General features: G+C 37.4%; 1 protein-coding gene across 5 annotated transcripts in view; it reads right to left on the bottom strand.

The window, feature by feature from the left end:
- Window positions 1–11,693, bottom strand: part of RARA (retinoic acid receptor alpha) — a 248,084-nt gene that overhangs the window by 6,385 nt on the left and 230,006 nt on the right. For all 5 annotated transcript variants that reach the window (XM_039353972.1, XM_039353973.1, XM_039353975.1 and 2 more), the window contains 4 exons: window positions 9,944–10,104; window positions 8,760–8,936; window positions 7,850–8,054; window positions 256–414 (listed from right to left, as the gene is read on the bottom strand). In XM_039353972.1, the coding sequence (XP_039209906.1) occupies window positions 256–414; window positions 7,850–8,054; window positions 8,760–8,936; window positions 9,944–10,104 (702 nt within the window). The remainder of the gene's footprint in view (window positions 1–255; window positions 415–7,849; window positions 8,055–8,759; window positions 8,937–9,943; window positions 10,105–11,693) is intronic.

The following is an 11,693-nucleotide window of genomic DNA, read 5'->3' as shown; positions in this document are numbered from 1 at the left end:
TCGCATCACTTCGGCAGAACTGGTAGCTAATTATTTGTTGCCCAGGCCCAGAGTGGACTTCTGAAAGTGGCATCCACACAGAGAACCGGTTGTTCACATATTTGAATCCCATCACTGAACATGATGTTCAACATGATCCTACATACCAGAAAGTTTTTAGTTGTGAATTCATTTTTTAAACCTCTGCTCCTTACAGATCTAAGAAAGAAGAAAACTTTTTTTTTTTTTTTGCAGGGTCTGAAACTCTGTCCTTACCTTTTGCACTGATGCTCCGTAGATCTGTAATCTTCATCAGCATTTTGGGGAACATATGGGGTTTGCTAGGTCTCCTCTTCCTCACATAAATTTTCAGGGCTTCCAACAATGGTTCTTGCAATTGATCCACTCGGTCTGGTTGTTCCAGATCTTGTCGGTCTGGAGAGGAGGGAGAAATGAGGCAATTAAAAAGTGAATAGAACACATTCTACTTTTCATATCTTCTCTATAGTAATACAGTCTTTGCCTTAAAATGTATCACTTAACGTTTTTTTGTGTGTTTCTGAATTTGGTATCCTCCAGATGTGCTTGACTTCAGTTCCCATTATCTTTTGGAAGGCACTTTATAGGGGATGGTAGCTGACTTCTACCTGTGCATAATCAAATAATCCTGTATGCCACTGTCACCTTTAACAAAAACTGAGCATAAGAGTAAGTTTGCTGTGGTGACTAAAGTGCTGGAAGACTGTGAGTTCTAGTTTTCCCTTAGCCATGGAAACAGGGTGGGTAACTGTGACCTAGTCAACCTCTATTACCTACCTTGCAGGGTTGTTATGGTGGTGGGAGAAGGGAGTCCTAGGCTCACCAACTTAAATTAACAAAAAATAAAGGTGGAATATCAATAAAAAACAAACCCATAATATTTATGTTTTTACCTTCCATAGTGAAAGTAAATGTTTAGCAGCATCCAATGAAGGTTTTGTCACGGGAACAAAGAGTCCTCATTTTACAACAGCAATTGGGACAAGGATTGCTTGGCAGATGAGCTGGCTTGTGTTCTCACAGATATTTTCAATCTCTCATTGTGTTTTAAGATGGCCATCATCTTGCCAGTGCCAAAAAAGTCCACAATTACAGGCCTCAATTACTGTCTGGTTGCACTGACATCCATCATTATGAAATACTTTGAGAAGCTGATAAAGGACATTATTGTATCTAGCTTCTCGCCAGCATTTGACCCACTTCAATTTACTTACCGACCAAATCGATCTAGGGAGGATGCTATTTCTTCTGTTCTCCATCTGAGCTTGAAGCACTTAGAGGAAAGAAATACTCATGCGCGTTTGTTGTTTGTCGACTTCAGTTCAGCATTTAACACAATCACTCCCCGCATCTAATAGAAAACTGGGTCTTTTAGGCTTAAACACTCCTTTGTGCAATTGGATTCTTGATTTTCTTACCAACAGGCCCCAATATGTGCGAGTTGGAACAAATACTTCTAACACCATTTTCTTGAGCACAGGTTCTCCTCAGGGCTGCGTCTTAAGTCCACTGCTGTTCACCCTATTGACCCATGACTGTTGTGCTAGGTTTGTGAAGTTCGCAGATGATATAACAGTAGTGGGCCTTATTCATGACGACAATGAGGATGCTTACCGCAAGGAGGTTGAGGGGTTGGTGAACTGGTGTAAGGAGAACAGCCTAGTTTTAAATGCTAGAAAAACCAAAGAGATCATTCTTGATTTCAGAAAAGGCAGGCACAGCCACATTTCTCTGTGCATTAATGATTCACCTGGGGAAATGGTTACCAGCATCAAATCCTGGGTGTGCAGTTAACAAGTAGGCTGTCTTGGTCGCTCAACAGCGAGATACTGGTAAAGCGGGCACAGCAGCGCCTGCATTTTCTGCGTCGTATGAGAAAAGCACATCTTCCTTCCCCTATCCTTACCACTTTCTACAGGGGGATGATCGAGAGCATCCTGTCATACAGCATCAGAGTCTGGTTTGGAAGCATCACTTCCTGCTTCAGACAGGAAGACGGTGCAGAGAGTGGTGAGGATGGCCGAAAAGATCATTGGCAGTTCCCTCCCTCCCATCCAGGACATAGTACAGAAGTGTTGCTTGAGCAAGGTCCGTAAAATTGTCTGGGACACTACACATCCTCTTCACAACCTGTTTTCCTTGTTACCTTCTGGGAGGAGGCTCCATGGTATCCAAAGCAGAACATCCAGATTCAGCCACAGTTTTGTTCCATACAATATAAACCTTGTGAACTTTCAAGCTTCCTCCTTCTGTTATATATTCAAGACGGACAGTGTTTAATATTCATATGTTATGTATATCTAGCGGTGTAGGTCTATATATATGTTGTATATAGTATGTATATGTTGTATATAATATGTTTAGGTGTGTCTCATGTATGAGTTCACTTTGAGAGTGGGCAACTAAATTTCATTTTTGATGTGTGTCATTGTGCCCACAGTAAAAAATGACAATAAAGCTTATCTATCTTATCTTAATCTTAAAGCACATTGCCACATGAGTGCATCGCTTAGCAATGACAATCCTGATAAACCTGGTTGCCATCATAACACCAAAACATGTAATGTTTGCTTAATGAGAAGGGGTGGGAATCCCATGGAAAGAGCATGGCAGTACTGAGGGGCATGGGGGAAGCAAGGATAGGTCTTGGAGGGCCAGCACAAGCCATGCATGAGTTGGTGAAAACGGGGTACTGCAGCATGCATGCAGGAGGAAGGAGGGATTTCCAGAGCTATTGCAACTTTCCCAAATATTGACCTTGCTTATGGGAAGCCAGCAGGGAAGATCTTGAAAAGTGATAGCATGGCCACAGAACACTGCAACTGTTGTTATGTGCATATTGGTTGCGAAACACCTGCGATCACATGATTGTGGGGACTTTACGATGGCTAGAATTTTGAGGATTGGTCATAAGTACCACTATTAAAACTGAAAGAATTGCCATTAAGCAAAGTCCCAAAGGTGCTTTTTCATGAGGCAACTGGACTTTCTTGTTTTTCTTTGAAGACGTTTTGCTTCTCATTCAAGAAGCTTCTTCAGCTCTGATTGGATGGTGGGGCATGGAAAGAGTTGTATTCCTTGTAGACAGCTGGTCATTTGCATTCTTTTAGAGCTGTTGAGACCATTTAGAGGTTTGTTTTCTGCGCTGTGTCCCTTCACCGCTGAAGACAGATGCAGGCTGTTGGGAATGAGTCTGTGTTGTCTGCATCTTAAGCTGAAGCGCAAATGGTTCCTGTAGTCTGCATTTCTTTCTGGAAATTTGTCCATACTCCCGCACCATTCGAACGCATGCTTCAGTTTGAGATGAACACATGATATTATGAACAGATTTCCTCTACCTTTTCAGTCAATAGTATTAATATTTGAAGGAATTAGAATAAATGGATCCAGGCATTTCCCACATCGTATTGCATTTATCAAAAGCTTTAAAAAATACCAATCATTACAGATTTATTTTAATTCTAACCACCTGGTGGTGCTATTGGTCAGGACACAGCGCAATTACTTTTAGCCTCTCTTTCTTTCTAGAAATGTACACATATAGTACAAGTAAAAAGCTGTATCTATCACTCTCTACATACAATTGTGACTTTAGTAAGCAAATAAATCACAGGAATTGCCTATTAGTATAACTCTGCATATCAAGGCACTACATATACCCCCTGGTTGGTGCAATGCAGGCGATGTGTATTGGCTTGCAAGAAAATTTCTAGATCCTAGCATGCACAGAATAGTGTGAACATCCTGAGAATAAAATAGGGTTCTGGCTACCCTTGTCCCATATTGGCCAAGATATGCAAAAAGTGACCATTACTGTCCTTATCATTAATAGAGAATGTGGTATGTAACAAAGGTACCACCAAGGCTGGTAATCAAATCTACCCACTATTCTACTGGAAAATAATTTATAAAAACTGAAAGTGATCAAAGCCATAAGGTCTATGGATTTATTTGATCCTGACTGTGTCATATGGATAATCAATCAAATCTTTATTACGGTCGTAAGCTAGCATAAGAAGGGTGAAATACAAATAATAATTTTAAAAGCTAGAAAAATAATTAAAAAAAGATTTTTAAAATTAAAAAATATAAAGACATAAATATTGTTTAAAAAATCTATTAAAAAGTTTAAAAGCACTAAGCAAACACAATCCCCCCCACAAAATTTAATATATAGCTAAGTAAATCTATCATAATACAAAATCCATCTTAACTAACTATATTTTATGTTTTTTTTTTAATTTTTAAAAATACTGTGTTCCATCCTTCTAATGTTAGTCCATGGTCGTAATAAAGATTTGATTGATAATTGAATGTTATATGGAAATCGTGATTTAGAATGTACCATGTTTCCCCCAAAATAAGGCCAGGTCTTATATTAATTTTTGCTTCAAAAGGCATATTAGGGCTTATTTTCCGGTTAGGTCTTATTTTCGGGGAAATACGTGAGGCTTCTTCTGGGAATAGGGCTTATATTATGAGCATCCTGAAAAATCATGGTAGGGCTTATTTTCCAGTTGGGTCTTATTTTGGGGGAAACACAGTAGTAAATACCATAAACTAAAAAAATAAAATGAATTAAGGAAGAAAAATAGATGTAAAATAAAGGAGAAGGTTGTAATAGATATGACTGAACGTTGTCGATCTTGTGGAGCAGAGCTGATTAATCTTGCAGAGTTGATGAACACATGTAGATGAGTGAAGCTGCAGACAATTTAGAAATAAAAGGACTAAAATATAGGTCAGAAAAAGCAAAATGGTGTGCAAGAAAGCAGGAATCCATTGGCTGGTGACAGTTACAAATTATAATCCAGTACATGACAATATCAAACTGCTTCTTCCCACATTGTTATATGAAAGCAAGAGTTGGATATCTCAGAAGAAACATAAAAGTAAATTGCATACAATGGAAATCAGTTATTTTAAAAAGGTGGGGTAATTAATCTAGATTGAATACAGAAGCTAAATGAACAGTATGAAAAACGTATGGGTAAGCAGTCTGATGATATAGAGCAGGGGTAGTCAACCTTGGCTCTTTTATGACTCGTGGACTTCAACTCCCAGAATTCCTGAGCCAGCATGGCTCAGCTTGGAAACCTCTCCCTTCCCCCTCAGCATGGCTGGCTCAGGAATTCTGGGAGTTGAAGTCCACGAGTCATAAAAGAGCCAAGGTTGACTACCCCTGATATAGAGAATGAATCAAGATAAAATCACAAAACAAGGGAAAAAATGGCTCTTGAAAAAGAAAGAGACAGAGAAAATTGTGGTTATTTGGAGTTAATGAACCCTTAAAAGAGAAAGATATCTATTTTCAGGGAGATGCTATTCCAGAATCCTGGAAAGAGGCCAATTTTGTTACCAAGGGAAGGACAAGACTTAACCTCTACTAAAAATTACAGACCAATTACCTTACTGAATAACTGTAAACTATTCACATTAATTATATAGCCTGTAGATTTAAAATGTTTTTACAAGATTTTATTCACTTTATTCAGTGTGGGTTTTTATCTAAAATATAATTAAAAGATAATATAAGAACTGTATTGGATGTAAGAATATTACAACATAACGTAAAACAAGCCACATTAATCCTAGATGCAGAGAAAAATTTTAATAATTTGAATTGGCCTTTTTTAAAATTAAAATTCTGGAAGATATGAACTTTGGCAAGAACTTTATTCAAGGATTGAAGTTGATACATATGCCTCAGAAGGCTCCAATTATGGTTGAACTATGTGATATTTAGAAGGAATCAAGGCTTTTGTCTTTTGTTGTTTATTTTGGTTCTTGAAGTATTGAACAGAAATATCAAATAAGGCAAGAAGACAATGGGATTAAAAAAAATTAAAACTGAGACTTTTAAGCTGAGAGCAGGGGGTCAATCTATTCTCCAAAGCACCTGAAGGCAGGACAAGAAGCAATGGATGGAAGCTAATCAAGGAGAGAAACAATATAGAACTAAGGAGAAATTTCATGAAAGTTACAACAGTTAATCAATGGAACTCATTGACTGTTCCTATACGGGAAGTTGTTAAGAAGAGATTGGACAACCACTTGTCTGAAGAGATAGACAGCTTCCTGACTGAAGAGGGAATTGGACTAGAAGAACTTCCAACTCTGTTATTCTGTCAAAAGTAAAGAGAAATTTTTTGACAGTGAGAACAATTAATCAATGCTTATCTCCTGGAGCTGTGGGTGTGCCATCATTGGAGATTTCAAAAATAGCAAGACAACCATTTGATGGGGTGGTATAAGATCTCTTGCCTTAAGCAGGGGGTTGGACTTGAAAGACTTCCAAGGTTCCTGCCAGCCGTATGATTCTATGTTCTATGTTCTAATCTGAATTGCAAGCCTACACTACATTGGAGTTGGGTGGCCGTAATAAATGTAAATAATAAATCATACATATACACTTTTGGTCATTTGTTTTGCTGTTTCCTTCTTAATGGGCTTTGTTTCTACTATTATTATTTGTCTTTAACAATTTTGCTGATTGATTTTTTTTCTTTTTAAAAGGTCTGACATTTATCTATCTATTACTCTTTTTTAATCTGTCATTTTTTCTTCCCATGCATTATTTTGATTGAAAGTCTGCATTGAAAGAAACAATTAGAAACTTGGATTAATAAATAAATAAATAAAAGTAAACTTCAAAAAGATGGTATGGTACTTTGGAATGTAGGTTGTGGTTAGAGGTTTATATGACTGAAAATTCACTTCTTTTTTAATCTGTCATTTTTTCTTCCCATGCATTATTTTGATTGAAAGTCTGCATTGAAAGAAACAATTAGAAACTTGGATTAATAAATAAATAAATAAAAGTAAACTTCAAAAAGATGGTATGGTACTTTGGAATGTAGGTTGTGGTTAGAGGTTTATATGACTGAAAATTCACTTTTTTTTTTGTAACCAGCAAAGATTATAATGCAGGAACGATGAAATCCCTTACTTCAAAATAAGAAAGCTCACAAACATTCTTTCCCAATGAGAACTAGCTACATTGGTTCTCATCATTGGCTCCAGGAGGTTTGATGAGTACCAACAATGATCAGTACCAAACAAACTTTTCTCATAAGAGAAAAGAGAATGTAGTTGAGCCATGCATTGAGTACCAAATTTGATGAGTTTCAAAACAGTCGAGTACCAAGATACAACTGTACTTGGCTGTTTAGAATATAGAATGCATATCTCATTCTTCCCTAACTTAATGTGTTCCTTATTGTTGGACTACTCCTTTCATACCCAAGTACAGTAGGCAATCATCATGCAAGCCTATGTTTTGCAACCTCAGGATTTTAAGAAGTATGAACTTCAATTTCCAGAATTCTCCAGACAGCATGAAAATGAGAAATGCTAATGTGAGAGACAACATATTAAGAAGCCTAGATCATATATATTAACACCACTGCATTTTGTAGCAACAGTGGCATGGTGGAAGAGAATTCCAAAGATTTCCAGACACAAAAGCAAGAAAAAGGAATAAAACTGAATATTAATACTATTAGGAACTACCTAAAATTAGTTCTGGGTCAATTGTGACAGTGGGTGGAGTTTACAGAGTTTTCATATTTACTCAGGAGCTGCTACACATAGAAACAGTAGGTCTGAGAAGGTATTATGACACTTATCATCAGAGTGCTATCCAATGTACATTTTTCTTGTCTGAAATCAAGGTACCTAGCTGCATATGCTTGTATAGCTTGCTCTCTGCCTTTGGCAGGTAAGGGTCAATGCCTCTGTGCATTCCATAGGCAAGCCCTGAAAATATGCAAATGTCCAAAACTTAATCTTGATCTTATTTATTATTTATTGGCCCAGTAATGGCACTCACCTCCACATATGAGGCAGATGGCACTGAGGAGTCCTGTTTCAGCATCATCCATCTCAAGTGGCAGCAGCTGGTTGGCAAAGGCAAAGACCAGGTCTGTGAGGGGTCCAAAGCCTGCATTATGCATCTGAGTGCGGTTGAGGGTCAGGCCATCAGAAAAGGTCATGGTGTCCTGCTCTGGTGTGTAGCGTGTGCATATCCGAAGGATCTGTGATGGAAAGTATGTTAGAGGTATGCATTACAGTTGTTCCCCATCCTTTCTATGTTCTACCTATAATATTGATCACATTTAGTGTGTAATATTAATATATTACACACTAAATGTGATCAAAGTTCAGCTGCAGGACTTGTAATATTGTTAAACAGAGTAGGTCATTTGTTTCAGGTGGCAGATCCCTGGGAAGACACTATAGCTACCTTTTATACAATACTCTTTAACATCCTGGCCACTCTGTTCTGCTGGACATTGTTGTGTATGACCCAACACCTGTCCTGAGCTTATCACCATAATTATGATGGACAGCACTTTTTGTTTCTTCCCAACATTTTTTTGCAAGTGCAGGCTGTGCTTTTTTATCAACCAAGTATTGATTCATTGGTTATGAGAAAAGTGACTGGCCCACAGCTACCTAGCCAGTTTTCATGCTGAAGGCAGGATATAACTCAAATCAATGTCTTGATTTCTAATCTAGTGCCTTGCCCACTAGACCAAATTGGCTCTCCAAATAATGATTATATATAAGAAATGGAGACCTATCATCTACCACCATATCTTTCTTCTTTAGCCTTGGGCTGATCCTGTGAAAGTATGGCTTGTGTGCTAATTAACTCCTCTCACTCCATAATTCTATACATTTCCTCATTTTTTTTATTGCTGAGCTTTATTTGAAAAGAAAAAGGATCACCTACTTACCAAGATGTCAAGGCAGGCAGCTTTGAGGAGTGTGATCTGGTCAGCAATTGTGAGCGTGGTAAAACCTGGCAACTGCTTGGCAAATTCAACTGTCTTGATGATGCACTTTGTGGACAATTCACTGAATTTGTCCCACAGATCAATGTCAAGAGATATCCGTTGATCTGAACTGTTGTTCTATTGGCGACAGGGAAATTGCATTTGAGAAACAAGAATGAGTGGATTAGATTTACAGCAATAAATCCACAGTTCATTACTAGCTTATTGGTTATAATTCTTTGTGTGATGTGAGAAAGTCAATAGTTTCTTTTGATGGTTTCCTGACTTTATTTTGATTTGTTTTGTAATCACACAAAAAACAGTTAAAAAGGAGAAAAAGCAGACAAGGAATTGGCTGAACAAACCACAATTAAACTGCTTGTCTAAAAAATTGACTTGAATTTGTTCAATGATCCATGCCTATAATAACTCAGGGCTTAACACGATGTATTAAAGTGGTGGTTTTTAAAAAATTGTTTCCCATGTTATTCCTGGTGGTCCAGATATTTTGTCTACTCATGAAATAAACAGCTTTTCACTTTATCAATCAATCAATCAATCACATTTCTAAATTGCTCATTCTCCCTCAAAAATTGTCTAAAGTTCCTTGTCATTTTCTTCTGGCTATAACATAACTAAATCTTACATATTAAAAATGAAGTTAGAAACTGATAAAAATAATCCTTAATAATATGGGAATAGTTAAGCCAATTCTAGCAACAAAAATGAGGACCTCTGCTTTTACTTTCAAAAAACATGTGTTGAATGTCATCTTTAGTGGTTTCTATACCAACTAAATGAATGGTCAAGGTGACTTTTCATCTTTATTGCTTAAAGAAATGATTTTTTAAAATGTAGAAAATTGCCTGATGAAAACCAAGAAAGCTAGATAGACTGTTTAGTCTAAACAGTAGCATAAAATTTCATTAACAAAATAGGGGACTGTGTATATCTCTGTTCAGAACATCTAAGACTTTGAATTCTGAATCATCTATTATTTTACAAATTTCTCTGAGGGATTGCAAAGGCTTGAGTTATAGATGTTAAGATGCCAATTCATCTGGAGGACACTGAGTTTGGACAAAGTTGTCCTGCTGAGCTTTCCCACCCAGTCTTCTTTGGCCCTTATCTTCGCTGTCACTCACTGTGGTGTATTTGCCCAATTGGCAGAGGGCAGGGAAGGTCTCCTGGTGAGCCTTGCGCACTTTCTCAATGAGATCCTCCACCTCAGGTGTAATGATGTAGCTCTCTGAACATTCCTGTTTTGGAGCATCTTTTTTCTTCTTGTTCCTATCATTGCGGACAGCTGCAAAGAGAAGCAAAGGGACAATATATAATCAAAAGCTTCAATGAACAACCAATCCATTCCTCATGCAGATTTATACAAATGATAACAGTAGCATTAGACTTATATATCACTTCACAATGCTTTATAGCTCTCTCTAAGAGGTTTACAATGTCAGCATATTGCCCCCAACAATCTGGGTCCTCATTTTACCAACCTCGGAAAGGTGGAAAGCTGAGTCAACCTTGAGCTGGTGAGATTCAAACTGCCAAACTGCTGGGAATCGGCAGTCAGCAGAATTAGCCTGCAATACTGCATTCTAATCACTGCACCAGCACATCTCTGTTGTTGTTGTTGATGATGATATAGTTAATTTAAGACATAATAGGAATTTTTGGAATCAGATAATCAATTCTGAAAACAGAGTTAGTCGCGCTAGCGAGAACTGGTTAGGTGATCTGGCTAAAGGAAGCTGTGTCCTGCTTTTCTGCAAATGACAGCAATACAGCCGATACAACTTTATTTTTCCTTTTCAAGAAAGATACATATTTCTCACTTTGTTTCTGATTGCTGATCTTCTGTGAATCTCATCCCACCCCCTCACCTTCTTTTTTATTATATAATTAAAAATTCTCAAATAAATAAGGTAATTTTTATTAGTGGTGCTTCCTATCCAAAATGTAGGTGATTTCATTTAAACTCCAAAAATAAAGAGATGCTAAAAGATAATGCTGCATTTCCCAACCTGGTGCTCTCCTCAACTTTTCTCCTCAACAATACCTGGTCATATTTTTGGGAAATTATGGAAGTTGTAATCTATTCAGTACCAAGTCAGGTGTGAAGCACAGAAAATCAGGAAAACCCAAGCAATTCAAATGAATACATACATTTATTGTATGCTTAAGCTCTCTGCAAGAATCTAAGCTACTAATGGTCAAAGCAAATTGGCAGTAAATACGAGTCAACAGAATTCAGGTGGGCTGGACTTAAAATCTTTTGTGAGTGTGAAGGGACTTGAAACTGATGACACCTTTGACCCTCCCTTGGGCTCAGCCTGGGTCATCTCTTACATCAGGGAAGGCAGAAACAGAGGAATACCATTCTGGGTATTGGCAGAAGGCAGGGAAGGTCTCCTGATGAATCTAAGTTTTACCAGAATCCCAGACTGTTTTTGTGCTTGCTTTTTTCTATAATGTAAATATAGGCTTAGGTCACAAGCTGTCAACTAGAATTGTTCCAGTGCATGTATCTATCTTCACATTATCACATGTAGAAAATCATGCTTTGGTAAGGAAAATCTCAATAGTAAGCATGAGACAAGGAAGGAAAACTGAAGAGTTAGTTATTAAATGTATTATGCTTTTATTTTTTTTATGCCACCTGCCTAATAAATAAGTAATTGCTAGAAAAGAACACAGAGATACTATCCAGATAGTTGTAAATCTTTAAAAATTGACTGAAAAAAGAAAACAAAACTGTATTCCTGAAAGAATGCAGAGAGAAGGCAAAGAGAAGGAAGAACAACAAAGATGCTGAGTTAGGAAGAAGAACTAAATAGGAATGCGAGTTGATAGAAAGCAGCAGGAGTCAGAGAACAAAAGAAGCAATGG

The sequence above is a fragment of the Crotalus tigris genome, unplaced genomic scaffold (assembly GCF_016545835.1).
Source record: "Crotalus tigris isolate CLP2741 ecotype Arizona unplaced genomic scaffold, ASM1654583v1 scf7180000018544.1747854, whole genome shotgun sequence".
Taxonomy (NCBI): Eukaryota; Metazoa; Chordata; class Lepidosauria; order Squamata; family Viperidae; genus Crotalus; species Crotalus tigris.
This window is presented reverse-complemented; position numbering and strand designations above follow the sequence as displayed.